This window comes from Natator depressus, chromosome 1, assembly GCF_965152275.1.
Source record: "Natator depressus isolate rNatDep1 chromosome 1, rNatDep2.hap1, whole genome shotgun sequence".
In the NCBI taxonomy this organism is placed as follows: domain Eukaryota; kingdom Metazoa; phylum Chordata; order Testudines; family Cheloniidae; genus Natator; species Natator depressus.
In genome coordinates, this window is record NC_134234.1 from 346089480 (window position 1) to 346113330 (window position 23851).

Sequence of the window (23851 nt, forward strand, 5' to 3'; positions counted from 1 at the left end):
TGAGCTAGACCCAAGCCAGTGAGCTTTTCCAGGCAGTGCTGCAGCCATGGAACAAGGAGTGGAGTGTCTTTCCTACTGCTTATTGCACCTGTGCTGCTTTAGGCATGCAGGGCTGAAAGGCAGCATCCCCTCCTCCAAGGGCTCAGGGGGAGGGGTCCCGACAGACCAGTCGGGTTTTCAGAAATGTTAACTGCCGGAGGCATTTGGTAAAAGCTGGTCACAAGTCTCCGTAGGAGAATTTGGGGGTGCTGCCTCCAAACATGGCTGTTACCACGCAGTACGTGGGGCATACAGAGCAGACGGTAACACATGGAAATCGCTGAAGTGTAAATCTTTATTTCCTTTTCACGTAGGATTAACCTGCTTCAGGTGGCTCTTCCTGTAGGATGTAACAGAAGGGACCAAGTAATATGCAAAGCCTTTTCAGAAAGCTCTTGGATTTCAGTGTCTTGTTTATACGAGTTACTAGAAATATTATAATGCAAATAAGTTAATGTTGTGCTATTTCAAGGAATGTTGGTATACCCTGGCAGCTTGAATCAATTTAGGATTAGGTCACTTACGACACGTACTCAGCGCGTAAGGCCAGTATTCTCAAGTAAGGGGCAGGTGCGTTGACACAGCCTTGTTCCAGTTCACTGCCTTCGCATGCTCCTGTACAAATGAGAGGTGCAGCTCTGCACCTGCGTCACTGGCTGCCGCACCTCGTTGTGCAGTCACGGAGTATTGCCTGCTGGTACCGGTGGCAGTGCTAAGAGCTGTGGCACCAGACCTGTCCTCCTGTGACTGACCCGGTATGTTTGGAGGAAGATGTGACAGGTTTTGGCAGCGGGCCTTTCTCCAAACTCCTGCCTGGTAGTGAGCTCTATGTATATGGAAATAAAAAGCATAATTTCTTAGGGGTAGAGCTTCTGATGACCACAAGCGTGTGACCAAAACTTGCTTTGTCAGTGCTGTGGACCTTTGGCAAGCCATACATCTTAGAAATCAACTCTTCTGTGGTTTTCACCTTCTGTGAGACCAGGTCTCCCTGTTCAAGGTGTGTTAGAAGCTGATGGTGTCCTTGAAAAACTTTCCATGCGACCTTCTTGTGTCCAGCAATAAAAGTAGCATCTCACGAGTCAGGGCATGAAATGGGAGTGGTTTTTCCAGAGCAGCAGGTCCATATTGTAGCTTCTCACAAATGGCAAGGCTAGGAAAGTACTTTGGTTCCTTTGTGCCAGTTTTCATCCAAAGCTGCTTACATGTCTTTGTGCTATAGTGAGCAGCCAAGTATAAGCATATCAGTGTCCCCGGCTGCAACAACCATGCTGGACACCATGTAGAATCTTTCTTGTGTGTTTCTTGTTGATGAACATACAGCTGATGGCTATCGACTGTGGCTGCAAAGCACCATAGTTCAGCCTCATCCTGAAAGCCACCAGCCGGAATGATGATTTTATCAGGTGGTGCTTGTCATTAGTTGCTCAGATAAAAGTATTGCGAAGTCCTCCTTATTTTCTGGAAGCCCAGCGAAATGCATCCAGATATTTGGAAGAGGCACGTATCTGCATTCTACCACTCTTTGGATGGGCCTTGTACTTCTTGAGTGTGTGTGCCTTCACCACCCTTACTAGATCCTGGTGATACCTGCACAGGTCTGCTCCAGTCTGAAGTACTGTTTTTACAAATGTGTCTGCAAAGTCTCCAGATGGTTTGGCTGTGGATGGTTTTCCCTTGTCAGAACTCCTTGAGCACTTCAGCTGGTAGTTGATGTATTACTGTGATGCAGATGGCCCCCCATCTTGCATAGTTTGCATGGTTGTGATGCAGGTAAATCAGGTGTCAGCTCTTGGCAAGACTGTAGGTGTCAAATGAGCACTGAGCAGCTCAGCTGCATGTTAATATTGTTCGAGATAGGCATTGACTTTAATATATGCAGCAACTTACAAGCGTTTTATAATCTTACTTTTGATGTCTGTATCCCATGCTATAAGGTTATGTGTAAGTTTTGATTTATAATTGTAAAAATGTCTGCTCTGAACTTGGTTCCCTAGCCCATCAAGAAGGACTATCAAGACTAAATGGGCCATTGTAGGACAAAAACTTTGTTTGCCCCATTCACCCAGGGTCTATAAAATCATGACTGGTGTGGAGACAGTGAACAGGGAAGTGTTGTTTACCCCTTCACATGACACAAAAGCCAGGGGTCACCCAATGAAATAAATAGGCAGCAGGTTTAAAACAAACATAACACAGAGTCAGCCTTTGGAGCTCGTTGCCAGGAGATGTTGTGAGGCCAAAAGTAAAACTGGGTTCCAAAAAAGGACTAGATCAGTTCCTGGAAGACAGGTCAGTCAATGGCTGTTAGCCAGGATGGTCAGGGATGCCCCATGCTCTGGATTTCCCTATACCTCTGACTGCCAGAAGCTGGGAATGGGCGACGGGACGGATCACTCGATAATTGCCCTGTTCTGTGTATTCCCTCTGAAGTGTCTCGCACCAGCCACTGTCAGAAGACTGGATACTGGGTCTGATGGACCATTGGTCTGACCCAGTCTGGCCACTGTCCTTGTAAACCACTGCGTTATCTAACCAGTCACTTTTTTTTTTAACAAAACGAAAAAAATGCCATCACCATGACTTCTGGGGCAGTTGTACTCTAACTACAAAGCATTATGTGCTATAAAATACTAAGCATGCAAGAAAATAAGCAAATGATTTCATGTATTAAAGGAAAAACAGCCTTCTGTGTAACGATTAACTTCTAACATTATGATATATAGGTGACTAAATGCTATAAAAAGTTCAGTATTAGGGTACAATGGGTATTAGAACCATGTGTCTTCTCTTTTTAGTTCTTAAAAGACAGTAAAGGAATTGTGCCAAACTGTTTGTTTGATTTTGCTGACAAGTTCATGCCGATGGTGCTAGTATCTCAAATGTTTCTGGTGAATTTTGGCAGCCATATTTGCAAGTTGGAGGGTCTAAACTTCAAAATTCAGCTTGCTAACCTCCATTTTTGAAATCAGGAGGATCAAATTATATTAGAAAAAGCCAGGCAGGACATGGCAGACAGGCTGTTTCTGCGGCTGCGTGGGTTTTGCATTTGTACAGGTCTGTAAGTCTCCCTGTGATGCATTATGGAGGGGAGCGCATGTGTATAAGATTCTTAGACACAGTGTTTTACAGCTTTGAGGGACAGTCAAGCAACAGGGCAGGGATGTGGGTGGACCAGGGTGGTCCTGTTGGTGTTGGGGGGCAGATTGTGGTATCACCCCACACCATTTGCCTTCTCCCGGACTTCCATTCCTGCTGGGTTACATGAGAGCCATTGACCCAAGAGCCATCCTGGGATACTGGGTTGGAAGTGGGGGTGCAGGGAGAAGGTTGGGTTGAGGGAGAAGAGCAGCTGCAGAATACCCGAGCGTGAGGCCTTGGGGGACGGTAACCTGGCCACCTCACGTTTCCAGTGTTCATGCAGCCCTCCTCTCTGGTATGTATCTGGAGTCAGGACGGAGGGCCACAGGTGGGTAGCCCTGTCATGCCAGCCCTGCTCCAGAGGGTAAGCTAGATATTGAGGTGACGTCTGCTCCCTGGCTGCCCCATGGATAAACAGCTCTTCCCCTGGCAGTTGGTATCAGCCCATGATGCAATTCTGAGCCCCTTCTCGGAGCGGAGCAGGGAACCCATCTGTGCTGCGGTTCCCCCTCCCGTCCAGCCTGAGGGGCTGCTGGAACCCCAGGCAGTGGCCGGTTTCTATGCTTAAGGGAGGAGGCATGTTCCTGTGGATAGAGCGCTGGGCCGGGGCCTGGGAACTCCTGAGCTCCAACTCGACTTATTTGACCTGTAGAATGGGGTCACTGTACATCCCTTAGCTCCCAGGGGTGTTGTGTGCTCTCAGTGCTGCAGGAAATGGGCCTGCCTTCATTCTGGGGCTGAACCGTCCACCTGACTACACTGCTGTTTGGGTGTGGAGCCGGGCAGCTGGGGCCATGAGCAGATCTCTCAGCCCGCCCTGGGAGCGGGGATGGCAGCACAGGGACATCGAGTAACCATCCAGTAGGATCTGTGAAGCCACTGGGGGCGTGGGACAAAAGTAACCATCAGTGCCAGACTGAGCAGGAAAGGGGTGAGTGCTCTGGCGGGCTGGTCCCAGGCACACTGCTGCAGGCTCTGCTCCAAGCTGTGTGCTAAATGTGCTTCCCTTGGGGTCCTGGCCCTGATGTGGGTGGGGGAAGGCCCTCCCCCCAGTGGCAGTCTGAGCCCACTCTGCTTTCCCCACAGTTGCTGCGGATCGCCTTCGACGTGGAGGTGGCTTCAGAGAGCGCCGAGGTCTTCAGGAAGCACCTGCACAAGCTGCGCTATCCCCAGCACGTACGCGGCACCTTCGCCTTCACCGTGGGCCAGTCGCCCAAGCAAGCCATGCAGCCCAAGGCCAAGGAGAAAAACCCCTCACTCAGGTATCGGAGGTTCTGTGCCCCCTCGCTGGGGAGTGGGAACCTAGGCCACCCCACGCTGTGATGGGACTGGGCTGTCAGGGAGCGTGAGACCCAGAGCATTCTTTGGGTCCCGTTTGAAACCCCCAAGGAGTCTCCTCTGCCCCTTCCCAAATCCAGCTGGAAGAGAGCCGCTGAGCAGACTCCCTTCAGAGCCCGACCTCACTCCTCTTTACCAGCCAGAGGGCTTGCTGTTGAGCAAAGCAACAGCATTCTTGGTAGCTGAGCTTGCCTCTCTCCAGGACTGGGTTCTTGGCTCACTGGCTCCAAAGCTTTACCAGCCCAGGGACAAGAGGCCAGGATTAGATTGCAGTCACGTGCCTCGACTCCTGGCCTGGGCTCTCCGAGGCAGCGGGTCCAGCCCTGAGCAGAAGGGAAGGGGGTGGCGTAGGGACCCCTTCTCAAACCTGTGAACCAGCAGCGTTGACTGTCGGGGGAATCCCCTTGCTGGTCTAATCGCAGCCCTGCAGGAGGGTGGGCAGCGCTGGGGATGATGAGAAGATCCTGTGCATGATGGGGCCCTGTTTTATGCCACCCGCGTTCTGTGACTAGCAAGTGCTGTAGCTGCTGGTGGTCTGGTTGCTGCTGCGTTGGGCTTGGTGCTGTGTGACGTCTAAGCGTCTCTCCTGTGTGTTTGTGACCCAGCTCCCAGCAGGTGACCGATATGTTCCAGGGCCTGGCAGTGGGTGTCATATCCCTTGGGCACCTTGGCCATTCATCCACGTAAGACACCTTCACACTGGACAGGGGCTTGCAAGGTGGCACTGGCTCAGGCTCTAGCCTTCACTGGTCCCAGTGGTTCTTCCTTTCACCCACTCTGCATGCTAAGGGCTTTGGGTCTTCCCTTGTGGCATTCCTTTCCCTTCCCTCTCCCAGGGCTTCGGACTGGGCTGCAGGTTTAACCCCACCTTTGCCATTATGGTACAGGCTGGATTAGGGCCCAACCTCTCTGCGGCCGTACGGTCTAGATGGAGGGTTTAGTTCCCCATAAGGTCCCAAGAGGACTGTGCCCGCCCCTGTTTGCAGCTGCTGTGGAGGGTGAATCGTGGAAGTGTTTGTCCATCTGCACCATGCCCTGTGCTGGGGGCCAGTCGTGTTCCTTTGTCTCCGAGCCCCGGGGCAGCCTGAGCTGGTGGCCACAGCAGTAGGGTTAGGTAGGTGTAGCACTGACATTATTTGGACCCTCTTCGTGACTGCAGCTGCATCTTTGGGCACCTGATCTGCACTGCAGCTCAGAGCCCCCAGAGCCTGTCCTGTGCCCTCCTCCCAAAGCCCTGCTAGCCTGCGGGAAGCGTCCACTCCCTGCGCCCCAGGCCCCGAGGGTGCTGGGCTGCTTCTGGGGAACTGGCAGCCATTGGCACCTGTGCTGCCTCTGACAGCTCAGTCTGTAGCCAGCAGCCCCGTCTGCTGTGGAGAGAGCAGCACTGGTCCTGCCCAGCGCCATCCTGAGGGGAAGGATGGGCCTGAGGCTGCGAGGGGCTAGTCTAGGATGTGGGAGACCCAGGTTCAATTCCCTGCTTCACCCCAGACATCCTGTGAGAGCTTGGGCAAGTCTGGCCTCTGCCTCGGCTCCTCACCTGGCCTATAGGGATCAGAGTGGTGCTCGGCCTCACAGGGGGTGCAGAGAGTGAGTCGGTGCTCAGATACGAGGGTGGCGGGGCCAGACCAGCACCTGAGATAGCCAGTCCTCCGCCCCCGTTGATGCTCCTGTCAGAGCTGATCCAGGATCTCCATATGGCCCTGAGGCTGGGGGTAGCCGGTGTCATTCAGCTCTGACTGATTCCCTGCCCAGTCTGACTCTGAGGGGTCCAGGCACCTCTGGGTTTCCCCCTTCATCCTGATGCGGTCGGGGGAGTAGGAGTCCCTAGTAGGAGCCGACTGGTCTCTTGGCACCCATCTCTGGCCCATGGTAACTGCCTGGCCATCCTGTCCTCCTGGGTGGGAGCCTTGTCATGGTGGTCCCCAGTCTGCTGGAGCTAGGGAGGGTAGTTTCCCCTGCCCCTCTGTGGCAGGGTTAGTGCAAGTATGTCTGTGGGTGGCACCAAGGGACGCTCCTGCCTCTGCTTTGCTCATGGTCTAACTGAGTGTTGGGGTCTCTCCCTCTCATGCTGGGCTGGGTGAGGTCTCTGGAGCCCCCCTTTGAGGGCAGGGTCCCTGTGGCCGCACCATGGCGTGTCAGATCTGGGGCTGGTACCAGGTTGGCCTCACGCTCCTCTGCTCTCATTCCAGGACGCTTTCCAAGAACCTGGTGAAGAATGCCAAGAAGACCATTGGCCGCCAATACGTGACCCGCAAGAAGTACACACCGCCTGCCTGGGAGCATCGCAGCAGCCAGCACTTCCAGGAGGATGATGAGGATGAGATCTCAGGTTGGGAGCTTCCCTGGCAAACAGGCTGCCTCCTGCGTGGGCAGCCGGGGGCGGGGGCCTTCTTGGGGCAGTGCCTCGTGGGTGAGCATTGGCGTCTCAGCCTGTCTCCTTAGCTCTGTGAGCACCCAGGAGCTGGGGTCTGCCCTGCAGTATGAGGTGGCCTGGCTTGGTCACCTGCTGTCACTCGCACAAGCGCAGCCCGGCTCTGTCCCCCTCTGGTGCCAAGCCACAGAGCTGCTGCAGCCTGGGAGCTCAGAACCCAGCCAGGCGATTAGATCAGCCAGTGGAGGCTCTTGCTCTTCCATCCAGAGGCTCCTGGGTTCAGTCCCCATAGCGCCTGGCCCGTTCCTGAGTGTCCCATGACACTGGCACCCCAGTACGGAGCAGCTGTGCCCTCACCTTCTGTCACCGCTGCAGCAAGGCCAGGCCTGGGGTGCATCAGACTGTGCCCTGGCCCCAGTCTCCCTCTGCCCCTGCCGGGGCTGTGGCCTCCAGGGCGACCTGACCCCGCCTCTTCCCTCTGCCTGAGCAGTGTCTGAAGAGATAGACAGGAGCACCCTGACCCCCTCCACTATCATCAAACCTTCAGACAAGATGACCATGAGCCACGTAGTAGAGCGAGCCTGCTGCCGCGACTATCAGAGGATGGGGCTGGGCACGCTGAGTAACAGCCTCACCCGCTCCAAGAACGAGCCCTTCCGCATCTCCACGGTGAACCGCATGTACGCCATCTGCCGGAGGTGGGTACCTAACATGGGGGGCATCTGCCAGAGGTGGGTACCTGGGTTGGGGAGCATCTGTAGGAGGCGGGTACCCAGTGTGGGGGGGCCATCTGCTGGAGGCGGGTACCTGGCTGGGCAAGGCTGGCGGATACCTGGCGCATGGACAGCAGGCTGTCCAGGGGGCAGCCCCTTCCTCCCTGCTGCGTGATTCCCCTAGTGTGGCATGACATGGCATATGGCCTGTGCTCTCTCCTGCAGTTACCCCGGGCTGCTGATCGTCCCGCAGAGCATCCAGGACAACACCATCCAGAGGATCTCGCGGTGCTACCGCCAGAACCGCTTCCCTGTCGTCTGCTGGAGGAACTCCCGCACCAAGGCCGTGCTGCTGAGATCGGGGGGACTGCATGGCAAGGGCGTGGTGGGCCTCTTCAAGTCGCAGAACACCCCGACTGCAGGTGCCTGCCTCTCTGTGACTGGGGGGCGCTGCGTGTGCCCCCGGGGAATGCTCCATCTCCGGTAGCAACGTGCCGGCAGCACCCCGGCCGATAGGTTCTCCCCCAGCGCGGTGATTGTGTGTTGCTGACACCCTGGCTGTCCTTGCAGGCCCGTCGCAAACAGACTCCACCAGCCTGGAGCAGGAGAAGTACCTGCAGGCAGTGATTAACTCCATGCCGCACTACGCTGACGCCAGCGGGCGCAATACGCTCAGCGGCTTCACCTCTGCGCACATGAGCAGCGCAGGTAAGGAGGCGTGGGTCAGACCTCAGCCATGGGGCCACAGCGCAGTGGGGAGAGGAGGGAGCAGGCTGGGCATGCCCACTTCCTGGGCTGGTGCTGTCAACGGGCCTCTGGCTTTGGTGTCCTTCCAGCTCAGCCAGGGAGCCGGGCAGGGCTGTGCTGTTGCAGGGGGGTTCTGCCAGCCCCAAAGTGCCCCCTTAGTGCACCTCTTTGGGTTCATAGTGGGCTGTGCTCAGCTCCTGCTCCCTCCTTTCCCTGTGGGGCTGTGGGGCCCAGGCACTGTCAGTGTGGGGCAGGTCTCAGAAGGCCCTAAGCCCTGGGGCTCCCTTACAAGTGCTGGCTGATTTGAGTCCTTGCACCAGGCCCACCCTGGGGGCTTTGGGGCGGGTTGGGGATGGCAGGAACGGATTCTGTGAGCAGCGAGATGTCCAAGCACCTCCTGGCCGCACTGTGCTTGAATGGCAGGGCCGAGCACCCAGCGGCTGGGGCTTTGAGCGGCATATTCAGGTGAGTCTCATGCCCCCTGTTCCTTGTCCTGCCCCTGCCTCCCTCCTCCTGCTGCTGGGAGAGCAGGGCTGACCCACGCCCTGCATCCTGCGCCAAGCTCCATCCCCATTCATCGCCTGTCTGCACCATCCCACACCCAGCGCAGCCCAGGCTATGGCCTGGGACCAGTGAGGTGAGGGAGCCCATTGGCCAGACTCCTCCACGGCTCCCAGTCTGCTTTGGAATGAGGGTGGGGGGGGCCTGCAGGCAACTCTGTAGGGCCAGACATAGCTGGGAGCCCCTCCAACCCCGCATCCTGGCGAGCTGCTGCTGAGTGGAGGGGCGGTGGGCGGAAGGTAGCCTGGAGCAGTGTGGGGAGAGGCTCCAGCGAGAGTGGAGGGTGTATCTGCTTTGGGGGAGGGGATGGGGCAGAGCTGGGTGGTGCACCCAGGGAGGGCATGTGCGGTGTATTGTCTGGCAGCAAGTGACCAGAGCCCACTGCTAGAGCTGCCTTGCAGCGTGGGACCCTGCCCCATGCTCTGGCCTCTGGCTCATCCCTGCTGTGGATTCCAGCCCCGGGCGCTGCCTCTTCTGCTTGCTTTCTCTCCCTCTCCCCCCAGCGGGGCGCGTTGCTGGGGGCAGAGGAGATGCTGGGGGGACGAACAGCAAGGCCAAAAGCTGGTGTTTTGTTGGTGCTACAGATTCTTCCGACAAGAGGCAGCCCAAGCTGGGATCGCTCATGAAGCAGGTGATGGGAGGGAAGGACGATGGGCCAGGCACTATTAGCCGAGGAGGTGAGGAACGCCGGGCGTAGCTCCCTGCCCCGCAGGGCCCTCGCCTGAGAGGCCGCCAGGCCAAGGCAGCTGGCTGTAGAGTAGATGCTTCACCTTTGCTTCCCCAGGGTTCGCAGAGCATAGGGGGCAGCCCTGCGAGGAGATGGGCCTGTCCTCACTGCTCGGGGGGGTGCCCAGCCTCTGGCACTCGGATCACCTGGGAGCACAGTGGGCCGGGGTCACCTCATTCATACCATTCATTGTGCTGCTCGCTCCATCTCACCCCTGGGGCACCACTCCTCCAACCCCACCCCTTCCCTCCCAGCTCAGCAGCCTGTCCCCAGTGAGTGCGGCTCGGGGTGATGCGCATGGTCTGCCGCCCGTGGTAAGACTCCTTTCGTCCTGTACTTTCTCAGTGCTAGGTCCCAGAGCTAGGGTGGTCACTCTGTCCACCCCCAAGGGTGCATCGGTGAAGGGCCGCGAAAGTCCCCGAGGTACTGTACTGTCATCCGCCTAACCTGCCGGGCGCTAACCATGGTCATGTGACTGATTGCCCCATGTAACACCACACCCTTCACATGACTAACCACACGTCCCAGTAACACCCTCCCCCAATCCCCCCAATCAAAAGGGTAAGCTAATGAGCTGCTGCACGCTAACGACTCCCTGCAGCCTGATATGGCTTGTCTTACTTATCACTTATCACTGAATGGCTTGTCTTACTTATCACTGAATGGCTTGTCTTACCGCAGTTCCTGGTGCCGCAGGTAAGTGCGGCCCCCAGCTGATCCTGGAACAGGCTCTCAGGTTTGCTTTAGGCACCTCACACAACTGCCAGTGCTTGGGTACCGGGGGCAGGGGTTATCTGGTCAAGGGAGGGGGGTGCAGTGCACAGGGACAAGGGGAGAATCCCCCGGAGCAGCCACCAAGGGCCCCGCAGTGCCACGGGCAGATTGGTGCCGCTCGCTGAGCCAGTGGGGGCTGGGCAAGGCAGGGCGTCTGTCCAGAGAGGGTAATCTCAGCAGTGCCTGTGGGAAGGACAAAGGCTCCAGAGCCTCTGACCCTGGCGGGCCCCAGCTGCCCAAATCCACATGCTGGCAAGTCAGGGGAGTGAGAAGCAAATCTGATCCCCCGAGTGCACATGGAATCTGGGCTGGGGGCCGGAGCAGCTCAGCGAGGGTGTCTCAAGGAGGAGAGCTGCTTGCCCCCTGAGCTGGATATCTGGGAGAAGGCAGAAGGTGACAGGGCAGGCCGGAGGCCATGAGGCCTGGGAGCCAGCTGAGTGGGCCGTGGCAATGACCTTGCCCTCTCTTGCAGGCAAGTGGGGCAGCATCCGGGCCAGCGGACGCATGAGCAGCTACGTCTTGAACATGGAAATTGGGTCCCGCCTGGCTGGGAAGGACCTGCTGAGCGCTCAGCACAACGGGGCCCCCTCTGAGGCCAGCTTCCTGCGCCAGCACCGGGCCTCCCTCTACATCATTGGGGACAAGTCGCAGCTGAAGGTAATGGCCCAGTGACCAGGAAGCAAGTGGGGCAGGGAACTGTCTGAGCTGTCAGCAGCAGAAGGTGCTCAATGTGTGGAGCTGCTGGGGACTGTCGGGGAGGAGTGGTAGCTTCATGGGAGGCGTCCCCCCTGCAGCCAGGACCGGTGTAGGGAAAGGAGGCCCACTCCAGCGACAAACCCCCTCTGGGCTCACAGCCCGGCAGCCAGGCTCCCCCTGGACAGCGCCCCAGAGCGATCAGTGCAGCTACAGCTGTTCCTAGGCAAAGCCCAGGAGTGGTGTGGGGAACCCGCTGCAAAACAGGGGCTCCGTGAAGGGAAGGGTGGGCAAACGGGAATGGGCCTAGTGCTGCCCACTGTGTGTTCACCTGGGCTGCCACTTTCACCCTCTGCCCAGGGAGCGAAGCCAGACCCGTTGCAGCACTGGGAGGTAGTGCCCATCGAAGTGTTTGACGTGCGACAGGTGAAGGCCAGCTTCAAGAAGCTGATAAAGGCCTGTGTGCCCGGCAGCCCCTCAACAGACCCCAGCCTCACGTACCTGCGGACCCTGGAGGAGTCCGAATGGCTGTCCCAGGTCAGTGCACTGGGTCTTGGGCTGGGCAGTGTAGGACAAGGGCTGTCGCGCAGACCCAGGGCCAGATCTGTCTCCACACCTGGGATCCTACAGTGTGAGGGGAGCTGGTGCTTGAGGGCAGTTGCTGGTGTATGTCACAGGAGCCCCAAGGCAAGGGGTGAGGGTTAGTTGCTGGGTCACTGGGGCAGGATCCAAGCATCTTGCCAGTTTTGAGTCAGTCATAGGGTTTATGGCCAGAAGGGACCAAATCATCTCGTCTGACCTCCAGTCTATCCAGGACACCAGCACCTGCACTGTGAGCCTGCCAGCCAAAATTCTCCCGAGGTATTTCAGGAGACTAGCCTATGGTATGCTACGGGCAGAGAGACTAGGAGGGACTGAAGCCCACCCCTGCCTGAGGCCCCCACAATGGTGGGGAATTATTGGAGATACCCTCTGATGATCCTGGCAAGTGACCCACACCCTAGGCTGCAGGGGAAGGAGGAAACCCCCAAGGTCTCTGCCAGTCTGACATGGGGGAACATTCCTTCCCAGCCCCACAGACGGCGATCAGTTAGATCCTGAGCAGGATTGTACATTGTGTCCAACATACAGCCAGCCATGTGCCGGAGGGAGAGTGCTTGGCGCCATCTCAGAGCTGTCAGTGGGAACTGTCATGGAATGTGGTGGTTCCAGTGCGGCCCGGCAGGGATCGGTCCTAAGCAGATACTATTCAACGTTTCCCCAGTGATCTGGTGAAACTGGTGGGTGACAGCGGTAGAGTGCTGTGTCACAATGAGAAGGGCGATCGGGATCGCTTGAGAAGCTGGGCCCATTCAAAATGTGTTTAAATACAGCTAATGGCAGAGTTACACACCTAGGACCAAGGAATGTGGGCCTCACGTGCAGAGTGGGGCCTGGCTTCTGGAAAGGAGCTAGGGGTCGTAGTGGACAAGGAACGCAGTGTGAATTCCCAGTGCGATGCTGGGAGCAGAGACTCCGAGCAGGGAGGTGATTTTACCTCTGTACATGGCCCTGGTGAGACCATTCCTAGGATACTAGGTCCAGTTCTGGGGTCCACATTTTTAAAAGGTTGCTGGAAAATTGTAGAGGGTGCAGAGAAGAGCCACAAAAATGATTGCAGGGCTGGAGAAAATGCCTGACAGTGAGAGACTTATGGAGCTCAATCTGTTCAGCTTGTCAAAAAAGAACAAGAGGTGAAACGATTGTGCTGATTAGACCCTTCTTGGGGAGAAGATGCCAGGCTCTAACAGCGTCTTTGATCTAATGGGAAAGGCAGAACAAGAAGCGATGGGAGCCAGACACCCTCCAAGTAGAAATAGTGCACTATTTTGAACAGTGAGTGAGGGGGATTAACCCCTGGAACAAGCTACTACGGGAAGTGCTGGGTTCTCGTTCCGTTGGTGTCCTCAGATCCAGACTGGATGTCTCTGGAAGGAGCTTTCCCAAAACACAGGCTCTTGGAGTCAGTACACACATAGCTGGGAGAGATTTAACACCCTGGGCTATACGGGAGCTCAGAGTAGATGATCCAACGGTCCTTTCTAGTCAGTGCATGCACCCACGTGCTGGTGAGTATGGGGTTCCTGCCGACTCCAGTCTGGCTAGGTACACGCCCTCCAGTCCAGGAAGGGACCTGCTGGTGGAAGCTCTCCCAAGAGCAAAGCTGCTGGGACTGGCTGGCTCCAGAGACCTCTGTCGCAGATCTGGCCAAGCTCCCACAGCTAGATGCTCTCTGGGCCTCTGTGCGGGGATCCAGATGCTGACTGCCATGTGCCCTGTGCATGCTGGGGCTGGACAGAGGCTAGGCACTGTCTCTGCTCTGGGCCTCTAGGCACACACATGGTCAGATCTTGTGTCCGACTCTCCTCTTGGCAGTAGGGACTGCACGGCCCAATCGCCTGGGCCCTGAGACAAGTGCTGTCTGCCCGAGGCCAGCCCAGGTTCTTGGTGAGTCTGGTATTGGCGTTTGGGCAGGGACCCATATGTCTGAGTGGAGCCATTCCCTCTCCCCCTGTGCTCTGGATGTCCGGCTCCAGTCAGCGCCTGCACATCTACCTGGGGGAGAGGGGTTCTACACGGGCTCCTAAACAGCCTGAATCTGGGCCCTTGATGGCCCGCACGCTGCTCCTCATTAGGTTGGACAGGGGAGTGTTGCTGAGGGCTGCTCGCTTTGAGTGGAGGGGTGTGGCGTGAGAGTTTCATTCACACACAGCTCTCTGGGTTTGGGGTCATTCTATTCCCTTCGCAGCCCCATTCCTGCCCTGCAGTCTCCTCAGGTACAGGGGACTGGTCAGTCCGAGCCTGGCAGACACTTCACTGTTGTGTGCGACAGTAGGGTCTGACTCCGGTCATGTACCACCTCCCCATATGTACTTCAGAGGCTCTGGCCTGCCAAGCTCACCAGCCTTCTGGGAAAGGCTGTTCCCCTGTTGTCCCCTGCTCAGGGCCAGCCCTGAATTCCCCCCGTCGATGTCTAGTTAACCTCTTGTGCTGTGTCTGCAGATCCACAAGATCCTGCAGATCTCCGTGTTGGTGGTGGAGCTGCTGGATACAGGCTCCTCTGTGCTGGTCAGTTTGGAGGATGGCTGGGATATCACCACGCAGGTAGGAGTCAGAGCCCTGCAGCAACCGGCTGGTATGATCTGGCCTCTCTCCCAGCTGCTGGCTTGAGGTCCCAGCCCCTGTGGGCCATGACTCTGGCCTCCTCCCTCCTGCAGGTGGTGTCCCTGGTGCAGCTGCTGTCAGACCCCTACTACCGGACAATGGAGGGCTTCCGGCTCCTCGTTGAGAAGGAGTGGCTGTCCTTTGGACACCGCTTCAGCCACCGCGGAGCCCAGACCCTCGCCGCTCAGAGCAGCGGCTTCGCTCCTGTCTTCCTGCAGTTCCTGGACTGTGTCCATCAGGTGAGCTCTGAGCAGCTGGGGTGTCGGATCTCAGCGCAGGGTTAACCTGTGTCCTGGGCCTCTGGCCAGTGGAACCCAGGTATAGAGCCAGCCCATGCCTTGCATGGAGCTGCAGATCCAGCGGGGGCTGCCCCACCAGTGCTCTGCTAGGTGGAGGCTGGTGTCCATTTGGCTATATGCTCGTCTCTCTGCAGATCCACCTCCAGTTCCCCATGGAGTTTGAGTTCACCCAGTACTACCTGAAGTTCCTCAGCTACCACTACGTCTCCAATCGCTTCCGCACCTTCCTGCTGGACTCGGACTACGAGCGGATCGAGCTGGGTAAGGGATCTGGGCCCCGGGCCCCATCACCAATGGGCAGTTCTGTCAGCTAAGCGGTCGGTCTCTCTCTCCCCCCCCCCCCCCCCCCCCCCCATAGGCCTCCTGTATGAGGAGAAGGGCGAGCGGAAGAGCCAGCAGGTCTACAAGTCCATCTGGGATTACATCGACCGGCTGAACAAGAAAACCCCCATCTTCTTCAACTACATGTACGCCCCCGAGGATGGTGAGGTGAGCCTGCTTGGCTGGCCGGAGACGCCAGGGCCAGACATAACCTTTGCCTCCCACAGCCCAGTGCACAATCCACGGAGACCTCCCTCCACCCCACTGCTTGGAGGGAACGAGGCAGCCCAGCTCTGGGAGTGACACAGGACAGGGGCCCAACCTCGCCTTTCCCAGGGGGGCCCCAGTCAGCCTGAAATGGAGGAGATAGCAGTGCCCTTCCTCTCGAGTACAGAGACCAGGGATCCCAATATCCAGTGCAGCCTGATCCCCATTGAAGGACCCTGGTCTTCTCAGGCCGCACCTCCATGTGGCTGTGGGGTATATTGCTAATCTCCAGGGGCATCCCGAGTGAAAAGCAAACCCTCCTGGGGCCATGTGGGGAAGGGACTTGGGAAGCAGCAAAGTCAGCGGGTTTAACCAGCTGGGGTTGCAGGATTGCCCTGCTACGGGGCTGGGGACAGCTATATGACCACCCCTGAGCACTAGGAATGGAGTCAGCCCTCTGAAATTGGGAGACGACGTAATCTATGAACCCAAATGGAATGTTTTCGTTTGCTCCGGCTGGTGGAAGCCTGGCCGGCCAGCCTGGTGCCTTGGTTTCCCTCCAGAGTTGGGACACAATCGACATGTTCCGGTGGAATGACTGGACGCAGTCTAACCAGCGTTTTCTGAGGGAAGGGCTCCACTTCTCATCTCTCCGCCTCTGTCAAGGACCCGATTCTTACACCGGTGTGACTGCCAGAAGGCACTTGTGCTTGCTCACTGGCCCTGCCCTGCATGCACAGCTGCAAAGTGACCCCATTGTTCTCACCGTAGGGCCTGGTTTTAACTTGGTGGGACATGCAGGAAGTCGGTCACCTGGCCGGCTGGTGCCTAAGGGTGCTCACTAAGCAGCCCTCAGCAACACTCCCCTGTCCAACCTAATGAGGAGCAGCGTGCGGGCCATCAAGGGCCCAGATTCAAGCTGTTTAGGAGCCCGTGTAGAACAGGCTGCCGTTACAGCTGTGCTCTGGGCACTGAGTACCAGCTGGGCAAAGTACAGAGAGGCCCAGGATGGCCAGCCAGGCTGGGAGCCTGCTCTGCCGTTTCTGCCTCTGGCCTGTGCACCACAATGTGATCTTGAGCCGGGGGTGGGGGGCATGCTGCAGCATGGGGAGCAGGTGCCTAACATGCTGGCCTGGAGCCAGAGTCTGTCCAGGGTTCGGCAGAACCACATGGGGATGACTTGCTTTCCAAAGATGCCGGCCCTTTGGGACCCCCTCCTGCTGCTGGATCCCCAGCCGGGCAGCACAGTTCACTGCCTTTCTGGCCACTGTGGCCTTGGGGCTGTTCCCTGTAGCGCCGGGGGGCTGCAAGGCCCTGCTTGAGCACTTCCCGGCCTGTTTCTTAGGTGCTGAGGCCCTACAGTAACATCTCCAACCTGAAGGTGTGGGACTACTACACCCAGGAGGTCCTGTCCGAGGGCCCCTCCTACGACTGGGAGCTGGTGCAGGGGCAGCCAGAGCAAGTGGAGGAGGTAGATCGGCAGGACTCCAGTGCCCCACAGACCAAGCGCAAAATCATCTGGCCGTGTTACGACAACCGCAGCCGAGTGGAGCCCGATGCCATCTCCAAGCTGCTGGAGGTGTGTGTGGCGTGGGGGAGGGGGCCTCCCCAAATGAGAACATAGAACACCCAGACTGGGTCCGTCTAGCCGTGTCCTGTTTTCCGACAACAGACGGTGCCAGGAGTCCCAGAGGGAATGAACAGAATAGGGCAATTTATCGAGTGATCCATCCCCTGTCGCCAATTCCCAGTTTCTGGCAGTCAGAGGCTTAGGGAAACCCAGAGCATGGGGTTGCATCCCTGACTATCTTGGCTAATAGTAACCTGTCCTCCAGGAACATTGATCTAAATTTTTTTGAACCCTGTTATACTTCTGGCCCTGGCAACAAGTTCCACTGGCTGACTGTGTGTTGTGTGAAGAAATGTTTCCTTGTGTTTGTTTTAAACCTGCTGCCTGTTAAAGTCATGGGAGACCCCTGGTTTGTGTGTTACGTGTAGGGGTAAATAACACTTCCTGGTTCACTTTCTCCACATCATTCATGGATTTTATAGGCCTCTGTTGTATCCCCCCTTGTCATCCTTTTTCTAAGTTGAACAGTCCCCGCCTTGTTCCTCTCTCCTCACGTGGAAGCCGTTCCAGCCCCTGAACCATTTTTGTTGCTGTCTCTGCACCTTTTCCAATTCTAATAAATCTTTTCTGAGCTGGGGCGACCAGATCTGCACGCAGTATTCACGGGGTGGGTGTGCCAGGCAGAAACCCACACCACCGGGCTGGATCAACCACTGCTCCCAGCAGGCCCCTTGCAGAGCCCCCCGGCACTCCCATCTGCACTGAGACACTGCCCATGCCATCTCCTCCCCACTCCAGTCTCTGATCACTCCTGGCAGGGATCGTCTGTGCGCAGCATGTGTGGTCACAGCTCCTGAATTCCTGGGGCAGGGCGGGGGTGTGGTGTCTTTCCCCTTCTGCAGAATAACCTCTGACTCCTCCTGCAGGAGCTGCACAACCTGGAGGCGGAGCTGGGCCAGGTGCCGGAGTGCTGGAAGGACGCGTGGGACAAGGTCAAAGCCTCCCAGCGCACGGAGACCCGGCAGGAGGTCAGCAGGGTAGGTCTCTGAGCTGTCCGTGTGACAGGGTCCTGAGAGCCAGGTGCTGGGCTGGGAGGAGCCGGGAGCCGTGGTGCCTGAGCTGCCCAAATTCCCGCTTGCTCCGGCACTTTGCCTAGGGCTCCTGGCTCTGCCCCCAGCTGCCTGCGTGGCCGAGGAGGGGCTGACAGTGCCCTGTGCCCAGGCTCAGTGGCTCTCGTGATGATGAGACAGCGCCAGTGGGGGTGGGTGGGTCCCGTGCCCTCATTTCCCTGCTCTGTGCTCTGCAGATGGCGTCCAGTTCCCTGCTGATGTCCTCCAGCCTGTTGCCCCACCGGCGCTCGCTGGGGGTCTACCTGCAGGAGAGTGGCGTGGGCTCCACCCTCAACCTCAGCCTGGACAGCGACACCAGCAGCACCTCCACCCCGTCCAGTGGGAAGCAGGGGGGCCGCAAGAGCACCAGCAACCTCTACAGCCAGTTCCAGATGTCGGAGAGCGAGAACAGGTGAAGGGCGCTCTGGCTGCCTGGGGGGAGACGGCCAGGCCAGGCCCCTGTGGTCAGCAGTGAGCCCTATTGCTTGGGGTGGGGTGTGGGTCCCATGGGACCAGCCCTCTGCAGCTCAGCTGATTCAATCTCTGGCTGCTGGGAGCTGAACCCGTTGGTCCATCCCCACTGGGCTCTCGCCCGCCGGAGTCCAGCAGTGAGGCGCTAACCCGCTGTCTGGCTGCCCGCAGGTCCTACGAGGGGACGCTCTACAAGAAAGGAGCCTTCATGAAGCCCTGGAAGCCCCGCTGGTTCGTGCTGGATAAAACCAAACATCAGGTACTGGAGGGGCTGAGAAATGGGCCGAGCTGCTGGACAAGGGGAATAGCTCGGACTCTGGGGCAGCGGGCACTGGCTGACGCACGGTACCTTTCCTTGCAGCTGCGGTACTATGACAACCGGAATGACACGGAGTGCAAAGGGGTCATTGACCTGGCAGAAGTGGAGTCTATCGTCCCTGGCACCCCCACCATGGGGGCCCCCAAGACAGTGGAGGAGAAGGCCTTCTTCGACGTGAGTCCCCAGCCCAGAGAAGCTGGATCTCGGTGCCGGGGGCGGGATGGGGGGGTGATGCTGGCTGGGGCTGGGCCAGGGCCAAGGCAGCTGGGCACCAGTTCTGCGTTGGACAGCAAGGCCTGGACTCCTGGGCTGTGCTGCCCGCGGGAGTACAGACTGTGCCAGGCACTTGCCAACTCCGGCTGGAGCCAAGTTGGGTATCCAGGAAGGTGCCAGCCTCCAGCCAGTCCTGCCTGCCCATCTCCCCAGGTGGGGACCCGGGACCCCAGCAGCCTGGGCTGCCTCTCCCGCCCCCCGGCGGACACCCAGCCTCAGCTCTCGTCTTTTCTCCCTGTAGCTGAAGACGACGAAACGAGTTTACAATTTCTGTGCCCAGGACGTGCAGCTGGCCCAGCAGTGGATCGACCGCATCCAGAGCTGCTTGTCGGACGCGTGAGCCTGGCTCAGCAGCAGCCCCCGTTCCAGGCACCGAGCCCCCGGGCCCTGGCGCGTGAAGCAGAGGCAATGCCCAGGGTTAGCACCTGAGCTGGCCCAGGTCTGACTGACTGAGGAGGAGGTGGCCGGAGGCCTGACTCTCCCCCACTGCCAGGGGCACATCATACCGCAAAGCCCCAGGCCCCCTGCGTGCTCAAGGACAGAAGCAGGGGTCAGGGCAGGATCAGTCTGTTACACTATGGTAGGAACTGTCCAGTGCAGGAACTAATTGCATTGAAGTGTCAGGCTGGGGCAGTGGGGAGCCATTCTTACAACCCCCACTAAGCCTGTCTGAGCCACATAATTACCGGTTCTCACCCCTGGCAGGACACTGGCCTCGGGTCCCCGGCTGGGCAGCACAGCTCCCACCCCTGGCAGGACATGGGCCTCGGGTCCTGGCTCCCACCCCTGGCAGGACACGGCGTTTGTCTGAGCAGTGCTCTGGTTCTCTTGTGAATGCTGCCGTGGGGTTTTTCTGGCCCGTTGCTGGGAGAGGCTCCAGGAGGTGCTGTGCATTGAACCCGCCACCCCCACCCTGTGCCATTGGGGAGCAGCCGGAGCTTTCCCCGGTTACCCCTCTGCACTCCCAAGAGCTGCCCGTGAACTTGCACATCCAGTCTGTAAATCCACATGACCCAGACTGTGCTCTGCTGACCTGCCGCCAGCCCCTTGGGGCGCTTGGCCCAGCCCTTGTGAGCTCAGGGTTAGCCTGCCCAGCCAGGCCAGAAGAGAGCTCCATGGACAGGAGGCTGAGAGCGCTGGGACCATCCTGCCCACCCCAAGTCCAGCAACTGGGCCAGATCCCGCCCTGGGGACAGGCACGATCTCCGCTGGCAGTGTCTGGGCACCAGTGAGGGCTGCCTGGCTATCCCAGCCTGGGGGGAAGAGGGGCCTCCTCCCTGTCCTGCTCTGGTGGGATGGGTGGTCTCTCATTAGCAGTATTGTAGCTTTAGAGTCAGCCCCTCTTCTGGTCTGCCCCTAGCAGGGGAGGGGGGAGACTGAGGCCTGGGACCTTCTTGACCCAGCCATGTCCCGCCTGCTGTCATGGGACTTGGCTCTGGCACAGCCCTGGAGCCCCCCTCCCTCTCCTTGCAGTGACTGTGGGGAGAGGATGCTGTGTGGCTGGGTTCTGGCGGGGCCGTTGCTCCCAGAGAGGCTCCCTGGGGCGAGTGGTAGAACAGGATAACAAGGCCAGTCACAGGGACTGTCCACAGGAGCAGTGTGGCATGAGCCCCTCACCTACCAGCCTTGCTTGGGGCTCGCCAGCCACGTGGCCCGAGCTTGGAGATCACAGCATAGAGCTGCTGCCTTTTCTCTGTCAGCTCTCGGGGCTCTCCCCTGCTTTGCAGCCCCAGCCGCTACAGCTTGTGCTTGGATCGCTGCAGCCCCAGCCCCATGGCATGCGGCGGCAAATCTCCATGCAGCCACTGTACGCCAGCTGCAGAGCGAGGCCTCCACTCTGAGCTGGGATGTGCCCCAGCCTCCATGGGGGCTGACCTCAGCTCCTTGAGATCCCCAGAGTGCAACAGAGCCATCGTGCTGGGGTGTTCAGGGCTCAGCTCCTGACCCCACCTGAGCTGTGTACCAGGGACAAGCTTGTACTTCAGCCCCTGCTCTCTAGCACCTCCACTGAGCCCAGCCCCGCTGCCCTCCCCAGCCCGCTTCCTGCTGTAACTTATTGTCAGTGCAAAGGTGGAATCATGAGACTGAGGCGATGGCATCTCTGGTACAGAAACAAATCCTTTATCCTCCCCCTGTTTGCACCATGGCAAGCTAAGCCCCCAGCAGCTCACATGCTAGAGCCGTGTGCTTGTCCCAAACCCAGCGGGCACCTGCGTGTGGTCCCCTGGGGCTAAGGAGCTGCCTGTTCACACGAGACCGTACCTGGCCTCGGTAGCACCCCCCATCGGTTAGAGTTCACCACCTTCCTGCCATTGCTCCTTGGGCCTGGGACCTGCCCTTTCCCTCCCCCCTCCTGCTGCTCAAAGCCAGGGTGGCTGACCGTTCTACCTGTCTTGTTTTTAAAGGAATACCATGTTTTATTTCAGTGCAGAGCTCTTTGTACAGTCTTAACCCCAGGGTCCCCTCTTCCTTTCCCTGTATGATAATGGCAGTGGCAGGTAGCTGGTGCAACAGGGAGGTTTTTGTAACTTCCCGGAGCAGTTGTAGATTATTGAAGTTTCTGTACATTGTGTCAACCAAACAGAGTCCTTGTATTGTATTGTGCCTAGAGGGAAAATGTTGTTATATAAAGAGAGAACTAACTGAATTTAATAAAAAATTAATATGCATATTCGCTTGGGCTGCATGGCACATGGGCCGTTCCAGAAGCGATTCCCTCACATGGCCTCCCCATTGTTCACACATGACTCCCAGGCTGGTGGGGAGAGTCCAGCTCAAGGTGCACCTGCAGTGTTTGGGGCTAGAGAGGGAGCAGAGTGCTCACTGCTTGTCTTGTTGTGCAGGTTTGTATTCGTCATTTCAAACAATCCCTCTGTCTCTGCTGTGTTGGCAGTAACCAGAGCATCACCCTGCTCCTCTCCTGTGCTCTCCCTCATGACATTGCTTTTGTATGTGCTCCACTCCTGAGTCACAAGCCCCAGAACTGTGGGTAGGAACAGACCTGTTATGGGGGTTCATGTCCACCAGGAATCCAATACAGAACAGTGGGTGTAAAAGGTGCATCCCCGGCTCCCCTTATATAACTCATTTGGCCTCAGCTGCCAGCAAACGTCTCCCACCCAGGATTTGTGTGCGTCTTGGTCTTGCCATATTCTCTGTTTGGACACTGGATGCACCCGTAAAGAGGCTCTATAGTGTGTACTTCCCCCTCAATAGGCGGAGGTGTCAGCACCCAAAAGCTGCAATCTTTGCGGCTGGCCATGGCATCTAAATATCACCTGGATCAATCGGTGTCATGGATCAGTCCCATGAGGCCTGGTCTTGTTCTCCATCCCTACAAAGAAGAAGCAGAAGGAAGCATTTTGAGATACTTGACCCCATGAGAGATGTTCTAACTCCAAGAGGTCAGATGCTGGACCGTAGCATCGCCACAGAGCTGCATCTGTTACCGTGGCAGCTTAGTCCTGCAGAGTCGTCTGAGGATGCCCAAGCACTTATCACCCAGTTAGTCACGTTCATAGTATTTCAATGCAGAATGACTCAGAACTGCTCAGTTTCTGCTATCCAGGTCTCTGAACCCTGTGTTCTTAGAGCAAAGCTTGGACTACTCTATTGAGGTTTTCCTCCAGGTCCAGCTTTTCTACTCCTGCTGTCCGCTCCAGGGTGGAGCCATTCTTCTTTGGATTAGCTTTGTAGCTGCCTGAATATTTCTGCTACAAAACGTCTCTTGGCTCAGCTGCACTTCCTTTTTCCCCCCCTCAAGAGACCTGTTAGCAGAAGTTTGTCTCTTGGGCTTTGTATCCCTATGGCTTGTGGATTACACACTCAATATGGTATCACGATCCTTCCTTTAAGACTATGGGAGGATGGTCTTCTGAGTCCAAGAGGGATAATGGTGGATTCTTGCGTTTCAGGGCAATTAATTGGATTTTATTCCTGATGTTTTCTCATCCTGAAGATACTGCTTTGGTCTATGCACAAGCTGAACATAATATAACATTGCTCTTGGGAAACACAATTGCTCCAGGTTGGAGCTCTCAATCTCAGATGCCTACTTTTGCATCTTTAAGGTTACAGGAATGTTCAGGATGGAAAGTGACCATTTCTAGTACAAGGTGCTCCCATGTTTGCCGTCTAGATTTCCAAGGAGATATTCACCCAGTTGGTGAATATCTTTCTTAGACAACTAAGGGCTCATTAATTTTGAAATCCAAAAGAACTAATGCTCTACCTCAATGGGCTGGAGGTTTGAGCTCTGTCACCGATTTCCTTCCATTCAGCAGCACGCACTCTCTCCAGAATCAGAGTGCCACAGCCATGCTTTATTTAAACTATCTGGAAGCATTTAATTCCCCAGGTATTGGATTCAGTAAGCAGGAGTAGAGTACTGGGTGGCAGGCAAATCTCACGCCTTGGTGCCTGTGTTACTTTCCCAGGGTGAGGAAACTGAAAAAGGAAAAGGGCAACCACAGATCTACTTGGTTTGACCCAAGTCCAGCGGTGTGAGGTTTTGCTTCAAGGCAGTAAAAGAACCAGATGCAAAATGGGATGCTTGCTTCTGTAGGCAGGGAAAGGCCCCTTCCTACATCTCCACCTCCCCACAAAGTTGGGAAGTGAAATCAGAGCAATGCCAGAGAGCATGGTGGATGTGGGAGGACTCTGCTGGTCCCTCTAATTCTAGAGCTTAAATCTCTTTGGTGAGAGGCTTGGTTGCTGAGTGCCCAGCAGAGAGAGCTGAATTTTATTTTTAAGTCTGGTCTGGGGGCCAAGCTACTAATTTAGGACTTTACTTCCCCAGAGAACGCCCACTGCTGACAACGTGAGGTGCACAAAGAAAGAGCAAGGAGTAGAACATGGCCTGTATGTGATTTATAGATTCCAAGGCCAGGAGAGACCATTGTGATCATCCAGACCTGCCCCATGATGATTCCTAGAGCAGAGCTTTTAGAAGAACATCTAACCTTGATTTTTAGA

The 23851-nt window shown here is 57.1% G+C and overlaps 1 protein-coding gene across 1 annotated transcript in view; it reads left to right on the forward strand.

Annotated features, from left to right (window-relative positions):
• The window catches only part of SBF1 (SET binding factor 1), a 145502-nt gene extending 123971 nt beyond the window's left edge, over positions 1 to 21531 (forward strand). Inside the window, 20 exon segments of the mRNA XM_074942775.1 lie at positions 4267 to 4442; positions 6708 to 6847; positions 7380 to 7587; positions 7828 to 8024; positions 8173 to 8310; positions 9495 to 9587; positions 9983 to 10060; positions 10884 to 11068; positions 11465 to 11641; positions 14147 to 14248; positions 14362 to 14547; positions 14742 to 14868; positions 14966 to 15096; positions 16481 to 16714; positions 17632 to 17742; positions 18012 to 18226; positions 18457 to 18544; positions 18647 to 18778; positions 19119 to 19202; positions 19204 to 21531. Coding sequence (XP_074798876.1) covers positions 4267 to 4442; positions 6708 to 6847; positions 7380 to 7587; positions 7828 to 8024; positions 8173 to 8310; positions 9495 to 9587; positions 9983 to 10060; positions 10884 to 11068; positions 11465 to 11641; positions 14147 to 14248; positions 14362 to 14547; positions 14742 to 14868; positions 14966 to 15096; positions 16481 to 16714; positions 17632 to 17742; positions 18012 to 18226; positions 18457 to 18544; positions 18647 to 18778; positions 19119 to 19202; positions 19204 to 19275 — 2874 coding nt within the window. The 3' untranslated portion in view covers positions 19276 to 21531.
• Positions 21532 to 23851: the final 2320 nt, after the last annotated feature.